Source organism: Dermacentor andersoni, chromosome 8 (assembly GCF_023375885.2).
Source record: "Dermacentor andersoni chromosome 8, qqDerAnde1_hic_scaffold, whole genome shotgun sequence".
Classification (NCBI taxonomy): Eukaryota; Metazoa; Arthropoda; class Arachnida; order Ixodida; family Ixodidae; genus Dermacentor; species Dermacentor andersoni.
Genome location: NC_092821.1, coordinates 35,900,758 through 35,925,133, shown reverse-complemented (window position 1 = coordinate 35,925,133; position 24,376 = coordinate 35,900,758). Strand labels below are relative to the sequence as shown.

Here is a 24,376-nt window from a genome sequence, read left to right as displayed (position 1 = left end):
ATCAGTCCAAAGCAGAAGCAAGTAAACGGTCATCTGTTTATTTCAACCAACACATACAAAGGGCTGCACCATTTCGTCACATACATTCTCTCCATCTTGAGAATGTGAAGAGAAAACATCAAACAAATACCACCCTCTGCAAGTTACACCGAATGCACCCTCTATACACAAACGAAAAGATGGGCCACATGTTAGGCATCAGTGTTGGAGCACTGTCAGAAAGAAAACAAAATTAAAGCGCACTGCCAGCGCACCATATGTACTGAAGACAAAATGTAATATACAATAAGTGCAAACTCTGCCAAGTGCAGCTCACAAGACAAACGATAAAACCAAGTGCACCCAAGCACAAAAAACAAACACAACAACACTTGTTCAAAGTTATGTACACACCACATAGGTTACGACAGCTGTCGCACAGTCAAGCCAAAGAGCTGAAGTCAAGGTGCCAGCGAAAAGTGATAAATCCAAGTTTTGGCCAAGTTGCTTATAAAGGATGACTGATTTAGCTACAATTACCACCAACTTTTTTTTGACATCTTACTCAACTAAATGCCTGCAGCATCAGTAGACCATGTTCAGCCATTCAATGGCACTGGAATCAACGTGTCACCGTAACAAAAAGGTTCAGTTTGCTTCAATACCTACAGCTTGACTCTTAACTGTGCAACAGCTGGTTACTCATTCATGACAGTCCTAAACTATTCACATTGAAGCTCATCACCAATCCTTCAATATCATGAGCGTCTGCACTTACCTAGTCATTACATGTTAGAGGACCCTGAGCTGGTGGCACAGCAAGAGCCATTTAGCTTCGATAAGCACCAGCCAATCGGGGTGCAATGGCTACATGCATGCATGCGACCAACACAGGGCAGCAGGAGGAAATGAACTACACTCTTCTGATGCAACATCCCAATTTATGTGCAAAAAAAGCTTCAAAGAAAATCCCAAGCCAACCCCTCGAACATTGTTCCCTTTTCACATCACCAAAAGAACATGGGCACCAGGCTCTCTACGATGACCCCAACATCCTAAAATATTACAAATCTACAGGGTTCAAAGCATCAAAAAATTTACAAAATGGTTATGAAATATAGCGTTTCACTTTTCATCTAATCCCGTATGCCTGCAGGTCGACCAAAAGTACAGAAATGCGCCTTCTTCACCATCAAGTGTTTTTTTTTTAAACTGTACTAGATGCGAGAGCAACAAGTTCCTCGCTACAAAACAAAGGCTATCAAGAAAATCCAAGAACCCGGCACTAGTACACCCTCGAAATAGCGGTGCAGAGTATTGTGAAAATGTGACAAATTTAGCTCACATTCTGCACCAAAGGAGACTGCAAGCTCAGATGCCTACATTTCTAACAAATATGGCTAATTTGAGTGAAAATAGCCGCAAAATAATTCTCTCCCTCTTTTTAATGTTGGATATGGAGTGTGGATATTCATCACCAGGCAGGAAGGACCCTTGTGAATGTGCAAGAACACGCACCCTGCCACAATTCTGGCGAATCTATGAAGGTGTTCCTGCATAAGTAATGCACATCGAGCCATTCGGCGAGCACCCTGCAATGTGTTGTGAACTTTAAAGTTCAAAACTGAAAGACATAATACACATCTGCTTTCTAACCTCTCTTCACGCTAATGCGAATAAAATCAGCTTGGCAGAAGGAAGGTTTTCTTTTTTTTTTTTCATACAAAAACACCTATAAACCTTTAATCCTATAAAGGACTATAAAGAAGGCCTATAAACCCAAAAGACAATAGGAATAATATTGTTTGAGAGATGTCTCCCAGCCAATACAGCGAAACCTCAACATAACAAACACGCATATTACAAATCATCTGGTATAACAAACTTTTTCTTGCAAGTATCAGTGTGCATGCTATTTTAAGGAGGGGATGTAAATACAAAAGTACATTTTCATGCAGGATGCAAACTTCTTAAAACCACGCTAGATGAAAAACCAGCTAGACCTAACCACACTGACAAAGAATAAGATTTTGCAGCCTGGCACGATAAATTTATACATAAACGACAAATTTTTCATACTAGTTGGAGAACATGCCCCCACTGGCGTACATTCTGTTATGGTCATAACAGCCCAGCTATGAGCAAAGCTCTCTACTTATAGTAACACATGATGAAATTATACATTGCAATGACTGAAAATTACACTACTTGTCCTTTTTTTTTTTCCAGCGACTTAAGGAAACATCGCTGCCAACTACATAGAATAGCACAAAAACTCGAGTATGTAACAAGACATATGGCACAGGAAGTCTGTGAGCCATTTATTTCGAGTATGTAAACTGTACGATAACAGCAAAGCACACTTTACACAGGCCTGCAGGAGGAATGGTAGACAGCATCGGTTATTCATGCTGCCTTTCAGCACTGAACGAACAATGAGGGTTTCGCATTGGGAAAGAAGTGAAGCGAGATCAGCCTTTTGAAACTTACTAAGCATTTGAAAATTTGCTTTCTGTCGTGCAATTCAGCGCATTGCACACGAAAGCAAAATGTAAGAGCCATGGAAATCTTGCCAAATTCAAGCTATGCTAAAAGTTGCCGGGCGAGGTCGCAGCTGTGTGTTACATGGCACACATGAAAGCGTGTGCCACAGAAAAATGCCGACTGCAGTGAGTCAACGTCTTTGGAAGCAGGCCAAATACTCATGTCGCTATACGATTCCTTTGTTCCCCCCCCCCCCCCCAAATAAATGTTCAATACCGCCAAAATCGAACAAGACATGGTACCACTGGGCCAACAACAACCCCTGCAGTGAAACCACCTTTTAAGTCTCACTTTTATTCTTACCGTATTTACTCGCATAATGATCGCACTTTTTGTCAGAAAAATTGACGCAAATTCAGGGGTGCGATAATTACGCGGGTTAAATTTCGCGCGAAAAAGAAATTTTTTTTTCGTCCCGCGTTTGCTGCGGGATGCGGGTGCGGGACACCAAAACAAAAATGACGGCCGGCGGAGCAAGCCGAACGCGCTGAACGCGATTTTTTTTTCTTCTCGTGAGTACATTACGTGCATTGAAACAGTTTCTTCCATATCAGTGATGAATAATATCGTTAATATCAGCAAGTTTGCGGCAATAACGTAGCCATGTCCACTTTGAGGGGACAGAAACAGATGGGCGCACTTAGCTGCCAGTTACAGAAACGCATGCCCGGCGTGCTGCGGAAACTGCGGCATCTGGCTTCACTACTATCCTAACACGGCACGTTTCCGCTAAGGGTGGGCGAATATCTTAGCTGTGTTACAAGCGTCGGCGTATGAATAGGGTACACTTTTAACGTATCAGTGTAAACGTGGCTACTATCATTGCCGCGCGCGATTTGTTGCGTGCTCGCGAGTGCAGGTGAAAAGAATCGAAAGGCGCCTTTTTTGTTTTTGTTGACCACAACCATTGTAAAGCCTACCCATAATAAAGACAAGTTTGGCTGTACCTCTTTTTGTCATGGAAGTGCGGAAAGTGATGAAAGTAAATGAAACGAGGCATATGCTTAAGAATGTTTGGTGCGTGCAGACGAGTCGTTCGCGTAGCAGTCGACAGATGGTAAGCACGATAATTATTAGCTAGACTTGGCACACGACATATCGCTGCGGCAAGTTCGGGGTGCGATCATTACACGGGAGATAAAAAAAAATCTAATTTTGACGACAAAATTCAGGGGTGCGATCATTACGCGAGTGCGATCATTATGCGAGTAAATACGGTATTCCAGGGCACATACAGCAAAACTGAAGCATCCAGAAGTGAGCACAGTTAAGTCCAGGGGACATATCCTTGGACGATGACTTTCGGATATCATCACTTTCGCATGGCGTAGTACGTGGTGCGTTGTACGATTTGATAGATTCTGCTCAACCATCCAATCAATGCACACTGAAAGTAATATATTCGAAAGTGACTCTCCAAGAGTACGTTCACGGAAGAGTTACATAAGTGACCAGTAAAAAGTGCAAATTTGAACAGTAGATGACTTGTGCAGTTTCGCTAAGCTGTTCATTTGTTTCTCTCAAACTGCATTTCCTCCAATGCCTGGTTAAAGTTTCGACAACCGGAGATAAACACAGCAATTGTTCCCTGAATGCCTCCCGCTCCCGGTGCCACTCACAGTCATCGAAAACCCAAGTTTGCATACTTCAGGATAGATTTATACAGGCACCCAGAAGCGTATGCCGCCAAAGTCAACCCACAACCATGAACACCAGGGCAGAGAACATCGACTAAGGCTTCTGAAAATACACACTGGTACAGTTTGCTTTCATGTGGAAATACACTGCTTTTTAATCGCAAGCAACAGTGCAAGGGTGTTGAGGTGGCATGAAGCAGGACAGGCACTGCAGACAGACAGAATCTGGTGCATTTTCTGGTGTATAGACCACATGCTATATATAAGAAGCTGAAGATCTTTCGTGACATAAGCAATATACATAGGTGATGGCAGGTTGTCAAAGCCAAAGAAGTGCCAGTGTTGATATCAAAATTATTATGACCTCTTACCTTCGGGACGCCGGAAAGAAAGAAAAAAAGATAGGCATGTTAAAATGACGGAGTGAAGTCCCAGAACTATTTTTCCTGCCCACAAGCAATATTTTCAGTTTATATAGGCAACTACCTACATGCAAGTGAATGTCACTCGCAACAAGATAAGCCGCTTGCTTTCGCTGCATAAATTTGCCCGTGGATAGGCAATCATATATAAATTAACAAATGCACAAAGTAATATGTGAACATCTGAGAAAATAAAGAAAAGCTATATTCAGCAAGAAGTAGTCCCTGCAAAAGCAAGTATGAGCAACCATAGGGAAAATTTTGTGCGAAAATTTACTGCTGTGGGCTACACGCGCCAGCTGCGGGCCATACAGCAGAAGAATACGGCATAGAAAAACAACAGTTGCAGTTCTGTTAGGCAAGACAAACTACAAAGGCATCCCGAATATCAATTAAAGCACAAAATAGCAACAGCAGTGCTTGGACCATGCCTAAGTAAAGCTTATGTATTGAAAGAATGCTACAGCACTTAATGAATGCACAGTGCTACCAAAGTACAATTCTCTTGCAATGATAGCACGCGGTTTATCACTTGTATTAGGCCAGTCGTGTTAACGTTGCTACAACACAGGCACAAGCTTAAAAAATGGCATTCCATTGATTGACATATGATTTCATAAGAAAGGCATTCTAGAAATGCACAAAGTAATCTACATTTCCCAAAGCCTGCCGATTTGTACAGTAAGTTAAGTGTTCTGCACCGAAGGCCCATATTAAATACCAGGCTGCAAAAGCTTTTTTCTTTAACAGTGGAAGAGCTTTCGAAAAGGTGGGTCCGCGCTGAATAGTCTGAAAGACAAAGAGTATGGGACAAGGAAGCAGAACACCGAATCACGTTGCATAATGTGTGCGTACAATACCGCTCGCAGCCTCTTACTGGCGACAACTTGGAGGCATGACACAGCACAACTTGTGGGCATGACGTGTTCATTCTGTGCCGAGTACATTGACAATGCAAGTGGTGTGTTGCCTCAAGAGCACTGGAAGGTCAAACGCAATCCGGTTCAAGCACGTGACATGTGCACATAATTTGGTGTGGCAGGAACATACCACAGTGAATGTCATTAAATGCTATACCAGTCATGTAGCCATGCCTTGCCTACTCACAGAATTTGCTCACCTCTTGCACGACAGTGCTTAGGTATTGCACGGCCGGCATCGAGTAGACGAGCGGCGTTGTGCACACATTTTGCACGGATATGCAGCAGGTGACTGAATTTGCAAATCTCCAAAAGCACAACCATCTTTCTTTATTTTTTCTCTTCTTTTCCTTTTTTTTCTAAAAAGATGTACACCACTGTCAAAACTAATTGCACTAAATATGGATGAGTGATTCTCTCACTACGTAAGACACGGGAAGTTACATTAGACTGCCGTATCTGCAGACCGGATCATTCTGGATACGCATCGTGTGGAAAGGGCAAGCCTGCCGTTTTCTGGGGGGTTCATCTGGCAACCGCTCTGGTGAGCCAGTCCACAGCAAGTCGACAACTGGTCAGGCGCTGGGCGATCGAGGAAAAGAGAAGCAGCGTTGATCGACGACGGGCGCAGAGCCTTCAAACCACGTCGCAGCATCTGTGCCCGCGTCGTTGGAGACACCATGACGGTGAGATCACTCAACGTTGGCCACCCTCATACGCCGGCCAATGCACACCCTGCAAAATGACATAAATTAAAAATTACTCCCCAGTCGTTGGTTATATGCCCCGTTTGATACTTAGCAGGCAACACTGGGGAAATGCGCAAATGGTGCATTCATAGAAGTCTCACTCTCCACATTTCGCAAAGCAGTTTTTGATTTCCTACACTTCCTACCGAACAGCTGCTCCATATACAGTGGACTTGCATTATTTCACTCTCGTTAATTCAGTTTTTCATCAAATTCAATTCTGACTGGTGCCAGCTGGGGCCCATACATTTCTATGGGCCCAAACTTTTGTTATTTCACTCCCGAAGGTCAATCATGACCACAGTGATGACTCCAATAGTGGCCACGCCTGTCTTGGCAGCGCTTAGGGTACAGTGAATTGATCTAATACACATCATCTCCTGTCAAAAGCACTGAATGTTGGCTTGCAGCAAGATGATCTTAAAGCAAAAATAACAGCTCACAATGAATTATTACAGTATTTACGCAATTCTAATGCACACCTTTTTTTTTTTTCAGACAAATTCAATCCAGTATGAAACCAAAGCATTCGCAATGTTTGCAACAGCCTATCGCAAGTGCCAGCTTAGCCAGTATCATCATCATTGCCATTACAAGATAACGAAAATGGATGGCGACAGAATGAGTTCTCAAATAGCGTGACGGCGATGCACCGATTTCAGCATTACGAAAGCTCATTCAAGCAATAAGTTATTACACATGTTCAGCTAGCAACAAGTCGCATCACATGTTCTTTAATGCTCTGAAGAATTGCATACATCACTGAATGCTGAATTGATAACACCATTTACAACCCGAATTAATGCATTTAAGTTGCCTTTTTTCCCTCGAACAGTCACACACTGGAACACATTGCCACAATGTATGCTTCATGGCAGTGGTTCATTTGACAGTATCATCATAATGTGAAGTGCTCCTTCTTTTACAGCTGCCTTTTTTTCCAAGAGCTCTAATAATTTGTTTGGAACATTTATTGTCAACATTAACCAGATGCTCATTGTTGTGTCGCAATGTATATTTCTTTAACATTGTTCATGGTTTGTGATTCACTACTGTTTTTGCTGTTTTAGACCAGTGCTTGTTGCATGATTTCTTTGATGCCCCTCTTGCGAGGCCCCACACTTTGGGGCCTGCAGTACTGCAAAAATAAATTACAGCATTCATTTGAATATAGGTCGACCTTTTATTTCAAAAATGTTACCCAAAAATGAGCTATCAACTTATATTCGTGACCAAAGAATCATGACCCATACTCGTAAACAAAGCTGGCAAAAGCATGGAGCTAACAGAATTCTTCTGTCGCATCTGCCATAAGGCCAGTCTGGAGATTGTTCAGACTGACCTTGGGGAACGCTGCATCTCCAACACAATTGATGGCACCAAGGCGGACATCGTTTATGGTGCCAAATGTGGGTGCAAAGCATTCAATGAAAACAACTTTTCTGGTAGTTCCGATGACATTTGGTAGCCGAGCTCATGGTAAAAAATTAATGGGGCACTTAGTTGTCCCTACATGGATGAACGTGAAAGCATTACAACCACCACACAACGCCTATGCTCTTTCAGTCGTTGAATAACTAGTTATTGGGACATCTAGTTCTTGGTTCAACTCCCACCAAAGGTCGTGGGTTGCAGTGCCTCAATTAACTCTATCATTATTAACTGTGCCTTAATCAACTTTGCCTTAATTAACACCAAAGTTTGTGAGTTCGACTCCCACCAATTGTCGTGGGTTCGACTCCCACCAAAAGTTGTGGGTTCGAGTGCCTTAATTACCTCAATCTTTATTAACTGTGCCTTAATCAACTTTGCCTTCATTAACACCAATGTTTGTGAGTTCAACTCCCACCAGAGGTTGAGGGTTCATAGCCTTTTCCGTCGTGTGGTCACACCAACGCCAACAACACAAATAATTTTTTTTCTATTTCTCAGAGAGTTCAATAAAGTTTGTACTACTCTCAGAGAGTTCAATATTGAGGAGCCAACCTATATTCGAGTAAGTATGGTAAATAAATATAAAAATGCAGAACATCACACGCACTATGGACCGTACGGAGGGTGACCTGTTTTGGTTCTTCATAAACAGCGATAAAGTGCTATCTGCGAGTGATGATGATGGGCATTAGGTAAACAAATTTCTATTCTGGGACGGTAGAGTTAGCTGGTTTTGTCTTTTTTTTTATTGCCAGATTCAGAAGCCCACTATGTTTTCTTTGCTAAAAAATTGTGTGTGTGCATGATTTATACTTTGTTTAGGAGTCTAACATCATTTCTACATCAGTTTCCTACTTTGAACCCACAAAGAAAGTGGGAGCACGTTTGATTTTGGCACATGTTAAAATTGGGCAAATTTTACTGCTAAATGAATCGGTGCTGTGTTTCTGTGTCTTTTTCTGTTTCTTTCCATTTCTAGACCCATGTAAACCAAAAACCGCATCCTTAGTTATCATTCAATGTCTGGTGTTTTGCTACCTACAACTCATGCATGTCCATTGCCCTGATTTTATGAATAATTGTTAAAAAAATATGCTTGTCTCACATACTTTCCAGTGATTTTTTTTTTTCTTGATGTGCGAATTGTTTGGGACCCTTTATAATTTTGTTACGTACAGGAAATGTCTAAAATGCATTGTGCTGCTCAAGGAAGTCTTCAGGTATCTACCAAGTTGACATATTCAATTTCCCCTGAGTTTTCCAGGTTTTCCCTCAGTGACACAGAACTTTATTTTATGTCAAGACAGGCCGGACACCACATTGCCCGATGCTGTCACTCTCAAGTAAGCATTTTAAAAAATTAAATAAACAACTTAATCCAGTTTGAATAGTAAGGAGTAGTGCTTATTTTATTCAATATAGAAAAGTGAACAGAGGGGATAGCAAAATGCACAGCAAATAAAATATATTTGAAAAAGAAAAATGACAAAGCTCATGTGAATCAAGTCGAACATTTTCAAAACCAAATAAAATGAGCAAATATTTTTGAATATAAGCTATTTCTATCAAGTGATAGCAAGATCATTGGTATTAGGCACGAACTTTGTCACAAATAAGTTTTCTACTCTCAGCCGACGCACAATGCCTCCGTTTTGTGTTTCACTGCTTTCAAGAGTTTATTTTGATTTTGATGAGGGTCACCCGCATCTTTGTATCAGCCAACACTTTGCTTTTTGAGCTCAAGCTCCTTCAAAGAAGAGGTGGCACAGTTCCTTTCCCAATCATTCCTCAATGCAACGGTCACTTTGTTCTTGTCCTCATTCTGCCGTGCATTCGCCCCATAGACCATTTGAAGTATCCTCTTGGGCAGTTGTACAGTCAAGGTCCGATTTTTCAGACTCCCTAGGGACCATGAAAACGTGCGAAAAATCGAATCGGGCAGTCCGAAAAAATTAATGCACGTTTTTTACCACCCTTAAGGGCTCAAATCGTCACAGGCACATCCAAAAAAGTTCTGAAGGCCTGCCAGTACACTGATTAGGCATATCGGTGCTCGCACTGTGACAGGAGACGGTGGGCGCATGCGTGTACAATTATGGAATACATACTGTGTCCCGCGACAATTGCCCCTTCCCACACTTGTTAAGCTTCACCGCAATACTTCACGTACGCTTCACCGCGTAGCACCTCTGTAATGAGGCGAAGCTGCCATTCAGGAACCGGTATTATGCAATGCACCATGCTTCCTAAGCTTCGAGAACAATCGTGAGGATTACAGAAGTGGAGTCGGTGCCATTACTGACAGTGGCGAATTCTTTCAGTGAAAAACATGGCACCGAACGGCAAGAGCCTTAATAGCAAATGTCGCAGCGAAGCCTTGCATGGCTACGGTGGCTACGGAGGCTACGGTGACTACGGCTGTCAGCGGATCTGCATGCAAGAGCGCTGATTCGAGTTGGCGAGATGATCAAAATGGCGGCGGTGGTGGTTTTGATTAATGCCGAGTCGGACCTGCAGCCACGGCAACAAGTCTGGAAAATTGGACGGCAAAGATTTGTTGCGTCCGAAATTTCAGGCGTTCTTATACATTTACTGTATGGAGTACATGGTGGTGCCGCGAAGCCGTCTTATTATCGGGCATGTACCAAAATCGATTGTCCAGAAAATCGGTTGTTGACTGTACACTGGCAACTCCTCCAGCCGACGACACAGCGTCTAAGACGATTCATTACGATTCCTGTTACTGAAGCCAGCATTCACGCAACTTTCATTCCCTTTCAATAAAATTACAGCTAATTTTCCCAGATATAAACATAAATTCCCTGAGTTTTCCCTGAGTATTTCCAGACTATGCAAAATCCCTGAGAATTCTCAGTTTTCCCAGTCAGTAGACACCCTGTCTGTAATAAACTTCAAACTTGTTTATTTTGACCCGCTGGATAATTCAGCCTATTTCCTCGGTTTTGTCACGGTCGAATGAACACAAGTTCACTGTATTACAACTACAACTTGCGTATGTAACATGACGTCACATTACATATTTTTTCTTTACCTCTGTGCTTCCAGTATGCGGCAAATTACGTTTAGTCACGCCTTCTTGACCTTCCTACTTTCTATTGTGTCTTCTATATTAGCAGCTGTCAGGTGGAGACAGGCAGAGTGGCACCCACAAGTACTACATGTGCATAGTATGTCTGTATAATATGCCCATGCACATAGTACATAATATGCTCATGTGTAGTACAACTGTACTATGCATGGTATGGTCACATAAAATTTAATGCCAGCACAGTGGGATCACTGCCCTCCGCCATATGGCACCATATTGCACCGTCAGTGTTCCTGGTTTCGTGCTCCATGCCAAGCTATCATGCTTTCCGTACTTTGGAGCACTTCAACCAAAACTTGGTTAAATGTGGTAGTCGACACAGGAAATTTCTCATTCTTGCCCATGTATTGTTCTTTCATTAATAAGAACAGCTCTGTGAAGCACAAACACAAATTCCTACCAAGAAACAACGATCGACCAGTGCTAGGAACAAAAGCAACTTGGCCCATGTCAATATATTTTTACGGCAGCTTGCATAGGATCCCACAGGTCTTGATCCTAGTCAAATGGTCGAGAAGTGTTTGAAAGCCACCTGAGAATTCAAACACACAACAAACTAAAAAGGAAACTTCCATGATGGTAGCTGTGGAGGTGCTCACTCTGGAGGATGCAACACAACCGAAACGCACGACCATCATTCAAGAATGGAAACATCTAAGATTAGGCCAGTTGGTTGTGCATAGTTCAAAACCTACCTACAAGACTTTGAATGAGGGCGTAAACCAAAGCGCACACAAGGACGTTTGCAATAGGTATTCCCAGTTGAATGTCATCTCCTGCCCTTGTCTTTTCTTCACCTTGTATCCTCGTCCAAAGTTGCGCCTTGTACAAAATGTATGATGGACAAGACGTGCAAAGCCTGGCCCACATTTTGTGACATTTTATTTAATTTTCCATTCCTTTTTTTCTTCATGCAGCATGTCAAGTGGTTGTCGAGACTTGGGGTAGCGTTTAGGCAAGGAATCCTTCGTGCTACGGAAGAGTGCATTGGGAGTAAGAGCGAAAGAAAAAGATTTAATTATATATTGAAACAAGTAGTCAGATTCTAGTCAGAGCTCACACATGTCTGCAGACGTCAGGACACCCATGTCTGCAGAAGTTGGGACACCTCAGCACACCCTCTCTGCACCAAAGGTACGCTTTAAAACGTTCTTCTTCCCTAGTTCCCTGCACAAGGGAATTCAAGGTGTTGCACAGTTCACAGAACTTTGTCTCTGATGTCCAACCTTTGAACCAACGACGAGGCAATCTTGAAACAGATTTCGTTCGTGTTCCTTCCACAAAACAGTTCATGCTTGTTACCACCTCTGTGGAGGATGGCAGACACGATCGCTTCTAAGTAAGCCGCTCGTTTGCCCGTCAAAGTCTGCGTCGGGCACTGCTGTTGAGATCTTGGCAGCGCCACTGCCTCGGAGGAAGCACCCAAAGAATTGTCGATTTGGGGTGCCTGTTTGCCCGTCACAGTCTGCGTCAGGCACTGCTGTTGACATCTCGGCGGTGCCGCTGCCTCGGGGGAAGCACCCAAAGAATGCACACTGTCGATTTGGGTTGCAACATGGCCAATACTAGCGATAAGAATGGCACAGCGATGTGCGAGTTATATCCAAGACAAGGATGAGGATAAATGAAGGCAAAATGTAATGGAAGATTGGCACGCAGGAGACAAGCCCCTGTGTCAAAATGTTGGCTCCAGCAATGTTTCTTGTTTTACCACTTCTAATCACCATGCAGGTTAAGCCACCCAAGCAACCTAGAATGAGTGGGCCAGTACACTGGGAGAATGGATGGATGGAAACAACTTTATTCTGAATCCGGCAAATTTGACGACCCGGGCTCAGGTCTCCCATGAGGGGACTTCGAGGCCTTGCCTCGTCGCCGCCTCTCGGGCTTGCTGGACAGCCCACTTTTGACATAGGTAGCGGTTGCGTTGAGTCCTTAGCTACACAAGTCTCCTTTAGTGTAAGAAAAAGACTGGTGTCGGCTGTCATAGTGCTGCTTCGATTGGTGCTGTGATGTCACGGTACAAATACACGCAATAACAGGCTTCTTTGGTGAGGCACCGTTCTTGGCAACCAAGTACTCATTGTGAAAGTAGAATGGTAGGACTCTGTCACTGCAGCTAACAGGTGAATATGCAGAAAACAGATAAAAAGGCCTAATTTTTTAATGCTTTGCAGTATTATAAGCATAAATGACGGAATGAAGCACATCATTCCAGTCCTCATAGTCAGAAGATGCATACACGACCAGTATGTTAATTAGGGTTCTGTTTGTACATTCAATAAGTATACATTGTAGGATAATAGGATGTCAGTTGGTGGAACTGCAAACAGCAGAGATGAAGCAATTCTTCCACTGTGTCTGCAATGAAATGATGACCACAATTGCTAATGACAAAAACGATGGAGTCTGATGCAGACAATTCTGATGACTGTTTCACTGTCATGCTTTCACATTCCCAACTTCTGTGACTTTTGGAACATCTTGCATTTTTTGGAATGCACATTCTTGCATGCATGATCAAATGCCAAGCTGTTCCTGGTAATACATCTGCACTTTATCTACATGTAAACACTGCGGCATAAAGAAGTTAAATAAGAAATATAAGTGCATGCATGAAAGTATCAAACAGCAGCAAAGCACACACCCAATGCCAGCCCCCAGCAGTATTGAGAGGATGTTGCTGAGCAGCAGTAGGGGAAAGATGTCGGCCAGGCGGATGATGCGCGAACCACGCAAACTCAACACGGGGCGTTTCCGGATGCCACCCACACTTGGTGGGTGACGGAAGTTCCAATCCCTGCATAAAAAGAATGCACCCAAGCTTGAGCAGAGCATCCTCCAATGCAACCTGGAACTCGGACCGCAGGAGCAATACATATATAGTGTAAATATATGGCAGTGCATGTAGTAAATGAATGGCAATACAGTAGACTTCTGACTTCTGAGACTCTGGTTAATTCGATTTTTCAGTCAATTCGATCAAACCAAAGGTCCTGGCAAGCGCCCATGCATTTCCATGGGCCCAAACCTTAATTATTTTGATTTCAACATTGGCCCTTGCCAAATCATTCAAACTTGAGCTGTCGGCATGCACCTGCCCTCCTAGTGACCAGAATAGTGACCCCTGTAGCAGCAGCATCTGTCTTGATGGAGCCAAGGGGACAGTGAGTGCGCTGAACACACGACTCTCCTGTCGAAAATGCCTATTTTCAAAGCATTAAAACCATAACCATAGGATTTTCAAAGCATTAACCATAGGTTACGATGTCTGATTACAATATTTACCCTATCCTAAAGGGCGCTTTTTTTTTCCCCAAGAAAATGGGGCCTTAAATTGCCTGCACGGCGGAATCAGATATGAAACCAAAATCGCCTTTATGGCGTATGTGTGCCTTACCGCAAAACACGGATGTACTGCAGCGAAGCTGACTCTAGAAAACCAGCCACTATTGCGCAACAGGTGCCAAGACCTTTGCTTATTTTTCTTGCTAAAAAAATCGCACATTACACATTACACTTCTACTTGCACATTACATTTCTACTTAGCTTGGGAGCTTTAATGTAACGTCTAAGGTATTTTTCTACTTTGGGCACACAGAAAGTGTGCATGCACTTGATTAGGGGACACGTTTGAATTGGGCTAATACTGCCAAATCAATTAGCTGTACTTTCTAGCTTTTTTTTCTTTTTTGTACATTGTTAAATTCAACGCGAAAGATAATTCGATCAATTTCGTCGGTCCCGCTAGGGTCGAATAAACGGAGGGCTACTGTAGCAGCACAAAGCAGTCCAGGTATAACAATGCAACTCATGACTGCCCATCATAACAACAGGCATTGTCCAGGTCTACTACATATCGTTACTAAACAACCTAACATAAGGACAATGAATAAAGTGCTATGCTGTATGATAAATACGGTCTTGGTTAAAAAACAATAGTTCATGTATAATAAGTGTATGGCAATGAATTGTTCATGTAATGGAGTAATGATTGAATATATCTGGCATGCAGCAGACTTAACATTCATTAAATACAATCACCGATGCACAGGTTAGTACACCTATATCCCAAAGCAAAAAAAAAAATGTGTGCACAACATGTTTACATGTGTGCTAGCTGCTAACACAGGAGCCTGTCCATTGATCACTTAGGACTAAGAAACAAGTAATTGGGATTAGGGGTCTGGTAAGTTTCATCCAAGTTTTTCATCTAACTTTCTGACCTAGCTTCAAGGCTTAGTTGAAAAGAATGACAAGGCAAAGCATTAACAGAATCTGCAAAACACATTTAGTTACTTCCCAGAGTTAAAAAATACACCACTTTCTTCAGCTACATATTCATGATGCTCAGCTCTCAAGGCTTTCTAGACCATCACACAATTGGTTTTGTCATGTGTACAGGGCCTATGTCACTTTGCAGTTTCATTGATGACGCACATCAATATAGCTTGTTGCCAAAGGTAGTTGGCATTTGTTTATTGGGGACAAAATTTTGCAGTTTCATGACACAATGCAGGGGAAGGAAAGACAAAATGTTGCAGTGCTCCAAACGAGCATGGAGGAAGGAAAAAGACTGGAAGCGCCCATGACGTCGGGCAGCTAGGATCAGCAAGCACCAACTCCTATGATGCCCCCCTCCTTCCTTTTGGGCTCACCTGCGTGCTGTCAATTGAAAAATATGCTCTTTTTGGTTGCCAGACATTTCAAGCCCCTGTTCAGTTAGTGGTATCTTTTAATGATGCCCTCATCACAATCGGCCCTTGCCACTCACTCTCCATTTTATACTCTTCATACACTGCACACGCTTGGCATCACAACTTTTACTCCTTGGCTGGCACCACAGCTTAATCTTCAGGTGTCTCCTCAGGTTCCTGGAGCATACTGGGCTGGTGTCTAACCTGTAAGTGAGCTGCCGCCTGCTGCTGACAGCCACTGGCCGTTACCGCCACGACCTTCTCTCTCCTTTATTTCCTCTTTACGTCTCAATCCCCATCCCCAAGGTGCTCGAACCATGCTTCCTAGAGGCCTTCAAGAGAAAAATTGTCATTCGCCAAACTGTTGACGAAACCACAAAGAAAACCCAAATGAGTTTCACAGAAAGAAAGTTTTGCAGTTGAAGGAAACTTTATTTGGCACAGGGTTTGAAACCGGGACCAACACCTTTCTGGGGCAGTTGCTCTACCATTTGAGCTAACCAGGAGGCTAGCAGATCGCAGCGTGAGGGCTCTCTCTTGGCAACTAGAAATTAACACTTGCCTATGATGTGGTGGGGGCCTATTTCGCATCAGCCTTTCCTTCAGATCTTTTTACGACTAGGCTTTGCAATTGTCGCCATGATTCTTTCTCCTGGCCTTTCTCCTTCTTACATGCAAATGATGCACAGAATGAGAGACTCACTTGGGAGGCTGCTGGTCAGGGCGGCTGCTCCAGTCCCAGATCCAATCGGTCGCAATTTGCTTCTCCTCCTACACAGCAAGAGAGAGCCAGACAATGTCAAACTTTGAAATTTTAGGAGTTCTCAGTGCCTCTCTCAAGGCACTGAAGAGGAGCCAGGTTTGAGAGACTGTGGAAATTTAGTGAGATTTACTGAAGGACAATGACACCGAGATTGTTTCTTTTATTTCGTATTTGAGTTTCATGCTATTTTTTCATAACATGTAAAGGTAAAAGGCATTGTAGAGGATAGGAAAGGAGCTGCATTAAGGCGATCTTGCAGGCCCCAGATTCTCAAAGCAGCACAGGCCTACACCTCCAAGTTTATAGAAATAAATCAACCAGTTGTGCTTCAAGCAATTCAAACACATCCCGAAAATAAACTCCACTGGAAACTACAACATACTTAACAGCCAGGCAGATCACCCTTATACGAAAAGCTAGGGGCACGTGTAACATTTAAAAAATCAAGTCAACTATAATTTGATCATGTTTACTGTACGGAGATGTTTGTTTGTTTGTTTGTTTGTTTATTTGTTTATTGACAAAACAACGCTCAAGAGTGGTTTGTCTTGGTGCCAAGACAAAAGGCGGCATTAAAAGCCACCTGACTAGGCCTTTGACACCAGACAGCACGCGCAGCACACAACATGAGCGCAACACGCTTCAAAACACACTGCATAATATCAAACACATACAAATAAAAATGCATATACAGAGTATCAAACACGATAAAGCAAGATAAGGAAGAATGACAGAATTAGTCGTCAACACATTCATCATCAACAAGACACAGAACTATTAAGGCCGATGGACTACAATTGGATTTGAAGAGAACAAAACAAATGTACAACAAAATTACAACTGTTGGAGGAAATACATTTTGGTTAGTTTTCTGAAAGCAAGCAAGGAGGGAGCACTCTCCATTGTATCTAAAAACGATGGATAACAATTCAGTAGGTTCGGAATTTGCCATTTTAATAATTGCACACCGTATCTAGTTCTCGTTTTAATCTTTACAAAGTTCTTATTTCTGAAATAATATGGTGTCTCCGTATTTGTATATGTATGAAAAAACAGCTCACGATTTGCTTTTAATTCGAGAAATATCAATTCCAACAAACGCTGTTTATATAACATTTCTATGTGAAGTATCCGGTTCTCGGCAAAGTATGGGGATGTATGATCACGACTGGACAGGTTTTGAATGAATCGTATACTTTTCTTCTGCATTATGTATAGTCGTTCCAAATTATACTTTGATGTAACCCCCCAAACTAGTAGACAATATTGTATACGGGAATGTACAGTACTAAAATAAAGTTGCCGTTTTAATCTTATTGGCAACAACGTCCGAAATCTATTTAGCATTCCAATTGATTTAGCAATGATACCCTTTATAAAATTCACGTGACTTGTCCATCGAAGATTTTCATGAAATATTACCCCTAAAAACTTGTATTCTGAGGCTTGCTCTAATGGACATGATCTAAACGTTATAGAACTATCAAGGTGAACTGGTTTATTAATGGATGAGAAGACAATGTATTTGGTTTTCCTAACATTCAATAAGAGTTTATTTGCATCTAACCAGCAGGACAAATTTTGAAGCCATAAGTTAACAGTACGAGTGAGAGACGAAAGGTTATTAGATGTAAAAAAAACATTTGTATCGTCTGCGTAAAGGACAATGTCTGTGGTCAGAATGTCTGTGGACAATGTATGTGACCCCAGAAAAGTCATTACTGAGGTGCTTTCACACCAGCAAGCTGCTCATGTTGCGCAACCAGGCTGGTCCTTGGCAATGGCACAAATTGTCACCCTGGCGAAAAAGAGTGGCAATTTCACCCAAAAAGTGAAGCATCGACATCGACAGCAAAGCAGTATATGCTATAACATGTACCATTAAACTATTGTAGATTTACGGGCAATATTAACGGCAGTAAACATTTGCTTACACTATACAAGGGTGCTGTCACAAAACCAGTGGCACACCTGAACAGACTTAACTCGATGACTGCAACCACTCACAATCATAAAGCTGATGTGACAAGGAGTGCTAGCAGCAGGAATCATGTGTGCATGTCCCAAAGTAAACCATAGCGAAAATTCTAACAGAAGTTCTAACAGAATTCAAACAGAAGTAACAGTAGAATAGATCAGACCTATAAAACCAGTATAGTAGGTTCTATACAGATTGTTGCTGGCCTGTTAGACAGCATACATCACTGGACTGTGGGCAAAACTGAAAAATTTGACTTGGTGACAGCTCACTTGCATGGAGTGTTTCCTGAGGCTTATTTATGTGGGCTATCTTACAGTGAAGCTGTGTTTTTTGTTGTTGTTGTTTTATTTACTGCAAGGGTAAACGCTCAGGGCATACAGGAGTATGGGATGTGGGCGAATAAGGATGTTTAAATGAATGACAAAAGATATGCGGATCTAATGAAGTCCAAGAGGGATCTATAATGTGGTCTCTGCATCCAAGCAGTGTAATCGCTAGGATTGTGCGGCGAAAGTCCCGCTGCAGCAAGGCTAACAGCGAAGCTGTTAGCATTTAGTTGGTCAAATTTTCCGTGGCATGCTCACCCAAAAAACGTCAGTTGGAAAAGAGGTTTGTGTTTGGCTTTCTGTTTAACAGAATTATGTTTTCTTGTATATTTGAGTAACAATCCCATACTACATCTCTAGGTTGTGTGCAAGTCATATTTCATGAATTTTGTAACACATTTTAATTCAATCAGTTCAATGACGCACTTCCGTTAGGCAGAGGGCCCATAAGAAAGAGGATGTACGGTGTGCTAACAGTACCACCACCTAGCGGTTGCGGCCACTCAGACAGACCTCAAACGGCAGCTGGAAGGGGGCTTTCTTTGCCTTTCAGTTTCCGCATAACAGATTTATGTTGTCTCGTATATTCGAATAACAATCCGAAGCTATCATGTCTGCAGCTTGTAAGGCATACTTTATGCATTTTCCAATGCAATTTACTTTTAAACATTAATTTAATTCAATAAGGCACCTGCGTCTCACGAACGGCCTAGAAGAATGAGGATGTATGCTGCACTTCCATACATGTGCGTGCATGACGTACATCACTTGAGATGGTGATGCTTGTGTAACATTGTCTAACATCCACACCAGATGCGCTGTACATCCATTCTTACAGGGTAAAATGGAGGCGAATATTTCTTTTTCATTGAATTGCCACTCGAATCACAACGGATAATGTTTAATGCTGCTTTTGCCTTTACCATTTCAACTGTGCGACACCTCCACATCAGCAGGTAGCACAACCTCTAACAACGGGCACGCGAGCGCACGGTGCGCATCACACGGTGCGGATCAGGCTGCCAGCCTTCTTGGCTCAGCGCTGCATGCTTAACTTTTCGCCTTGGCACCCGCGGCAGATCACACGACCTCCAGCGCGTGGTGTACAGGCCACGCATACACTCTTGCACTGAAGACAGCCAGGCAGCTACATTGCCAACAGCAATATCACGAACACACTTCGACCACGTGTACAATTTCTATCTCAAGAGAAACATCGGGTCAGTCAATCGCTGCTTGATCTTTCAGCTCTGCGGCTGGAGTCTCAAAGCTGTTTAACCAATCAGCGACACATGTTTTGACACAATCAGTGAACAATGTTTTGAGTATAAAGACATTTATTCTACTTAACAATGGCAATGCGAGCAGAGGCACACATCAGTGCTACCTTTAATGAAACTTGAATACTAGAAAAGCAACGATAAGTTCAAGATCTTCTTCTTAATTTATTTGAAAAAAGAAACAGAGGTCACTGTACTTTCACAATGTCGTTTGTCAGGAACGAACTATGTCCATCGCCAAGTGTAGCCAGCCTTTCATATTTAAAAATCTTTCACTGTCTTTAGGCTACCTTAATCTCCAGCTAGATTCATTTGAACACAAATATATGGCCGTGCACCAGTTGATGGCATGAACTAATATAATGCTCAACCTCAGTACACCAAGCAAGGAAGGTTTAAATTTCATGCTATCTACTTTCCGTTGCTCTTCATTCAAATCCATGCACATTGTGCATTGAATGTCAGTCTCGATTTCAATACATTAAGAAATCACTTGACCTATATGTGGATGCCTGCACAAAATATCAAATTCTTGTCTCTAATTTCTCGAAAACACAGCTAGCTTAATCAAGCTTCTCTTCCCATCATTGCTAAAGTGTCTCCCTTTCTCATATTTCTTTGGCCCAACCAAAATGCAACAACGCAACAGAGGTGACAAACACACGTACCTTTTTCTATCCTGCCTTTCTGTCATATATTGCCCCAAACAAAAGGATGGGTTACAAACAACAACTCAGCCCGAAGCTATCTACCTTCATCAAAAGTGTGCTTGGATTATATGGCTATCTTTGGAGAAGACAAAATACGCTCTTGCTTCGGCACAAACAAACAATAGGCAAGGCGAGAGCGTGCAGAAGCCACACGTACCCTGTTTATGATGAAGGGGACGGTTTCACTTGCCGGACTGTGTGGGCTCTTGGGACTGCGGACAAGAAGACGCCAAATAAAATTGACGCTGCAATTCACATCGCGAAAGTTCAAGAGGTTACCTGCTCAGCACGACACTACTGACGAAATAATTAAAACGAGATTCACAAAAATGAAACTGCGGAAGTGTTGTTGCCAACAAATACATCGCACAAGACATACAGAAATGAAATCGCAGCAGTGCTCGGATAGACAGGGCCTGCAGTTCCAGCAGTTAACTCTTTTCAATACGTAGCAGACAGCTGTATGGAAGCCATTGACTTGGGTGCTACCTCCATTCATAGCCAAAAAAACAAGTGTGAAAATGTGTAATTATAGACGCATTATGCATCAGTCATAATACAGTTGACTTCTATTGATTCAACCCTGATGGGACCACCAAAACTGGTCGCATTATCCAGTAGGTCCAATTAAACAAGAGGCAGAAAAAACATGAAAACACAGCCAATTCATTTGGCAGTATTTTCCCCAATTCTAAACGTCCCCCAATCAAAAGCACACCCACTTTATATGGGTTGAAAGTAGGAAACTGACATAAAAAAGGCATTATGAGCTCCTAAAAAAAATATACACCAAACATGTGCCCAATTTTTCAGCAAGGAATAGGTACAGTAAACTCCCAGTTGTACAAACATTGGTTTGTACAAACGAATATTTCAGAATAACGAACTTTTTGAAAATTCCTGACAGTTTTCCTATACATTCAATGCAAAAATCTTTTGGTTAAACGAATTTTTGAATAGTGAACATTTCAGTTGAGCAAACTTGATCAGTGAACCCAGGCTCATTTTTAAAATAATTTCTACGAAGTTTTGCACTCTACAGCACCGCAATTGCTGCGAGATGACAAGCAGGCGGCTGCCGCTGTTTGTGTGGGACACCATAACAAAAATGGCGGCCGGCGGAGCAAGTCAAACGCGCCGAATGAGATTATTTTTCTTCTCGTGAGTACATTACACACATTGAAACAGTTTCTTCCGTATCAGTAATGAATAATATCGTTAATATCGGCAAGTTTGCGACAATAATGTAGCCATGTCCACTTTGAGGGGACAGAAACAGAGATGGGCGCGCTTAGCTGCCAGTGGCATAGAAACACATGGCGGGCATGCTGCGGGAACTGCGGCATATGTCTTCACTGCTATCCTAATACAGCACGTTTCCGCTAAGGGTGGGTGGATATCTTAGCTGCGTTACAAGCGTCGGCGTATAAATAAGGGTACATTTCTAATGTATCATTGTAAACGTGGCCACTATCGTTGCCGCTCGTGATTTGTTGCGTGCCCACGAGTGCAGACCAGAAGAATCGAAAGGCGCCCTTTGTGCTGTTGTTGACCAAAACCATTATGAAGCCTACAACTAATAAAGCCGAGGCAAGTTTGGTTGTAGCTTTTTTTTTATGGATGTGCGGAAAGTGATGAAAGGAATGAAATGGGGCATCTGCTTAAGAATGTTGGGTGCGTGCAGACCGCTTGGTATGTTTTCAAGAGTCGTTCACGTAGCATTCGACAGATGGTAAGCGCAATCATCATTAGCTAGACTTGGCACACGACATATCGCTGCGACAAGTTCAAGGCGCGATCATTACACACGAAAAAAAATCTCATTTTGACGACAAAATTCAGGGGTGCGATCATTACGCGAGTGCGATCATTATGCGAGTAAATACGGTAGATGGGGGGGTACCCGGCAGCCCATATAACATTGAAAAGTGCGAGTAGCGTTATTTGAGTATCGCTGTGGAGATCTTTAAGCATGTCATACATGATCCTGTCAGGTCCAGGTGCAGAGTTCTGACATGCAGCCAAGGCAGCTGTCAACTCGGCAATGTTAAACGGCAGGTTATATAATTCGTTCTGTCTGCATTTGTGGTTGATGGCCTCATGTACTGCTATTTGTTTGTCCATTAGGGATACCTTAGAATTATGATTTGAGCTGGAAATGCGCTCAGAATGTTCCCCAAGTACATCAGCTTGATCTTCCAAGCTATTCCCTTCATCGTTTACTAGGGGCAACGGATGAATTTCCAGTCCCGTTAGCCTTGTAAGCCCGTGCCATACTTTAGCCTCTTGAGTATATGAATTTATAGCTGAAAGGAACCTCTGCCAGGTTGCCCTCTTTTCCTATCGCCGCATTCTTCTTCCCTGAAATTTCACCTGTTTAAATTCTACTAAATTTTCAGCCGTACGGCATTCACGTAGTTTGCCCCAAGCTTTATTTTGTCTCCTCCGTCCCTCTCTACAATGTTCATTCCACCAGGGGACTCGTCTTTTCAATGAAGTGCTACTTGTTTGGGGAATGAACTTTTCTTCTGCTTCAATGATAATTAAAAGCGGTAAAATATGATACGGCATGATCTGAGCTAAAATCATTTATAAAAGCTTGTGATATGTAGGCGGATTGTTTAAAGCATTTCCAATTAGCTTTGGCTCGTTTCCAGCGAGGGACAGGTGGAGGGAAGTCATGTTTTGTTACTAGGTTTAGTGTTAATGGGACGTGATCACTTCCAAATGTATTTTTAATTGCAGACCATTCTAAATCAGGAAAGACAGAAGCAGAGCCGATAGATAGGTCTATTGACGAGTATGAATTATGATGTGGATTATAATATGTCAGTTCTTTCTTATTAAAGAAGCACGCACTGGAGGTTAAAAGGAAATTTTCAATGAGTCGACCTCTCGCATCGTGTCGTGAGTCTCCCCACATCGTGTTATGAGCGTTAAAATCTCCCACGAGTATGTTAGGCTCAGGAAGCTGATCAATGAGGTTATAAAAGTCTGTTTTTTCGGGATGCTGCTTTGGTGGTATATAAATGGAACACACAGTTACTAATTTATTAAAAAGAATGGCCCAAACTAACAGTGCCTCAAGGGGTGTGTTGAGGGCGACGGGTCGGCAAGCGACAGATTTGAGGGCTACTATTGCTACACCGCCAGAGGCGGTAGCCTCGTCGCAGTCATTCCAGAAGATAGAGTAATTATGAAGGAAATTAATGTTAGTAGGTTTCAGATGTGTCTCTTGCACACACAGCAACTTTGGATATTGTTTGTGCAGTAGTTCTGTAATGTTGTCGAGGTTATGAAGAAGTCCTCTGACATTCCTCTATAGTATCTGTGTCTCCATTGTGATAAATGTGTTTGGTGCTGTTTGTTTAAGAGACTGAAATTAGTTCACGGCGCTTTACAGCTGCCGTGACTGCGGGTTTTGTCTTTTTTGAAGCGGTCGAGAGAGGCTCACCGCTCCTTAGGCGCCGATGGCGCCGTTTGGCTGGTTGTTGTGTCCATTGCCTCTTGCGAGGAAGCGCTGGACACACACAAAGTGTGTCTTTTTGAGTTACCTAGCTGAACTGCAGCACTGGTAGAGCAAGATCATGAATTTCGAAGCACCTTCACATACATTAACTGCTTTAGTACATAAAAAGTTACAAAATCTTGCTAGGCTGAGTCACTGTCCATTATTCCAGCAAAAACATCATCTCATGTCAAAACATATTTCGCAAATAGAGAATCAGAGGCAAACAGTTCACTTCATATTCAATAAATATGAGAGAAGTGATCCGCCCGTCTCTCTGATGACAGCCAAATGAGACCTTCAAGTAAGATGCACAG

At 42.5% G+C, this 24,376-nt stretch overlaps 1 protein-coding gene across 2 annotated transcripts in view; it reads right to left on the bottom strand.

Moving 5' to 3' along the window:
• Positions 1-22: 22 nt before the first annotated feature.
• Positions 23-24,376, bottom strand: part of BNIP3 (BCL2 interacting protein 3) — a 103,521-nt gene continuing 79,167 nt past the window's right edge. For both annotated transcript variants that reach the window (XM_055068190.2, XM_055068191.2), the window contains exons 3-6: positions 20,709-20,763; positions 16,195-16,262; positions 13,442-13,594; positions 23-6,237 (exon numbers count right to left, since the gene is read on the bottom strand). In XM_055068190.2, coding sequence (XP_054924165.1) covers positions 6,195-6,237; positions 13,442-13,594; positions 16,195-16,262; positions 20,709-20,763 — 319 coding nt within the window. In that variant the 3' untranslated portion in view covers positions 23-6,194. The remainder of the gene's footprint in view (positions 6,238-13,441; positions 13,595-16,194; positions 16,263-20,708; positions 20,764-24,376) is intronic.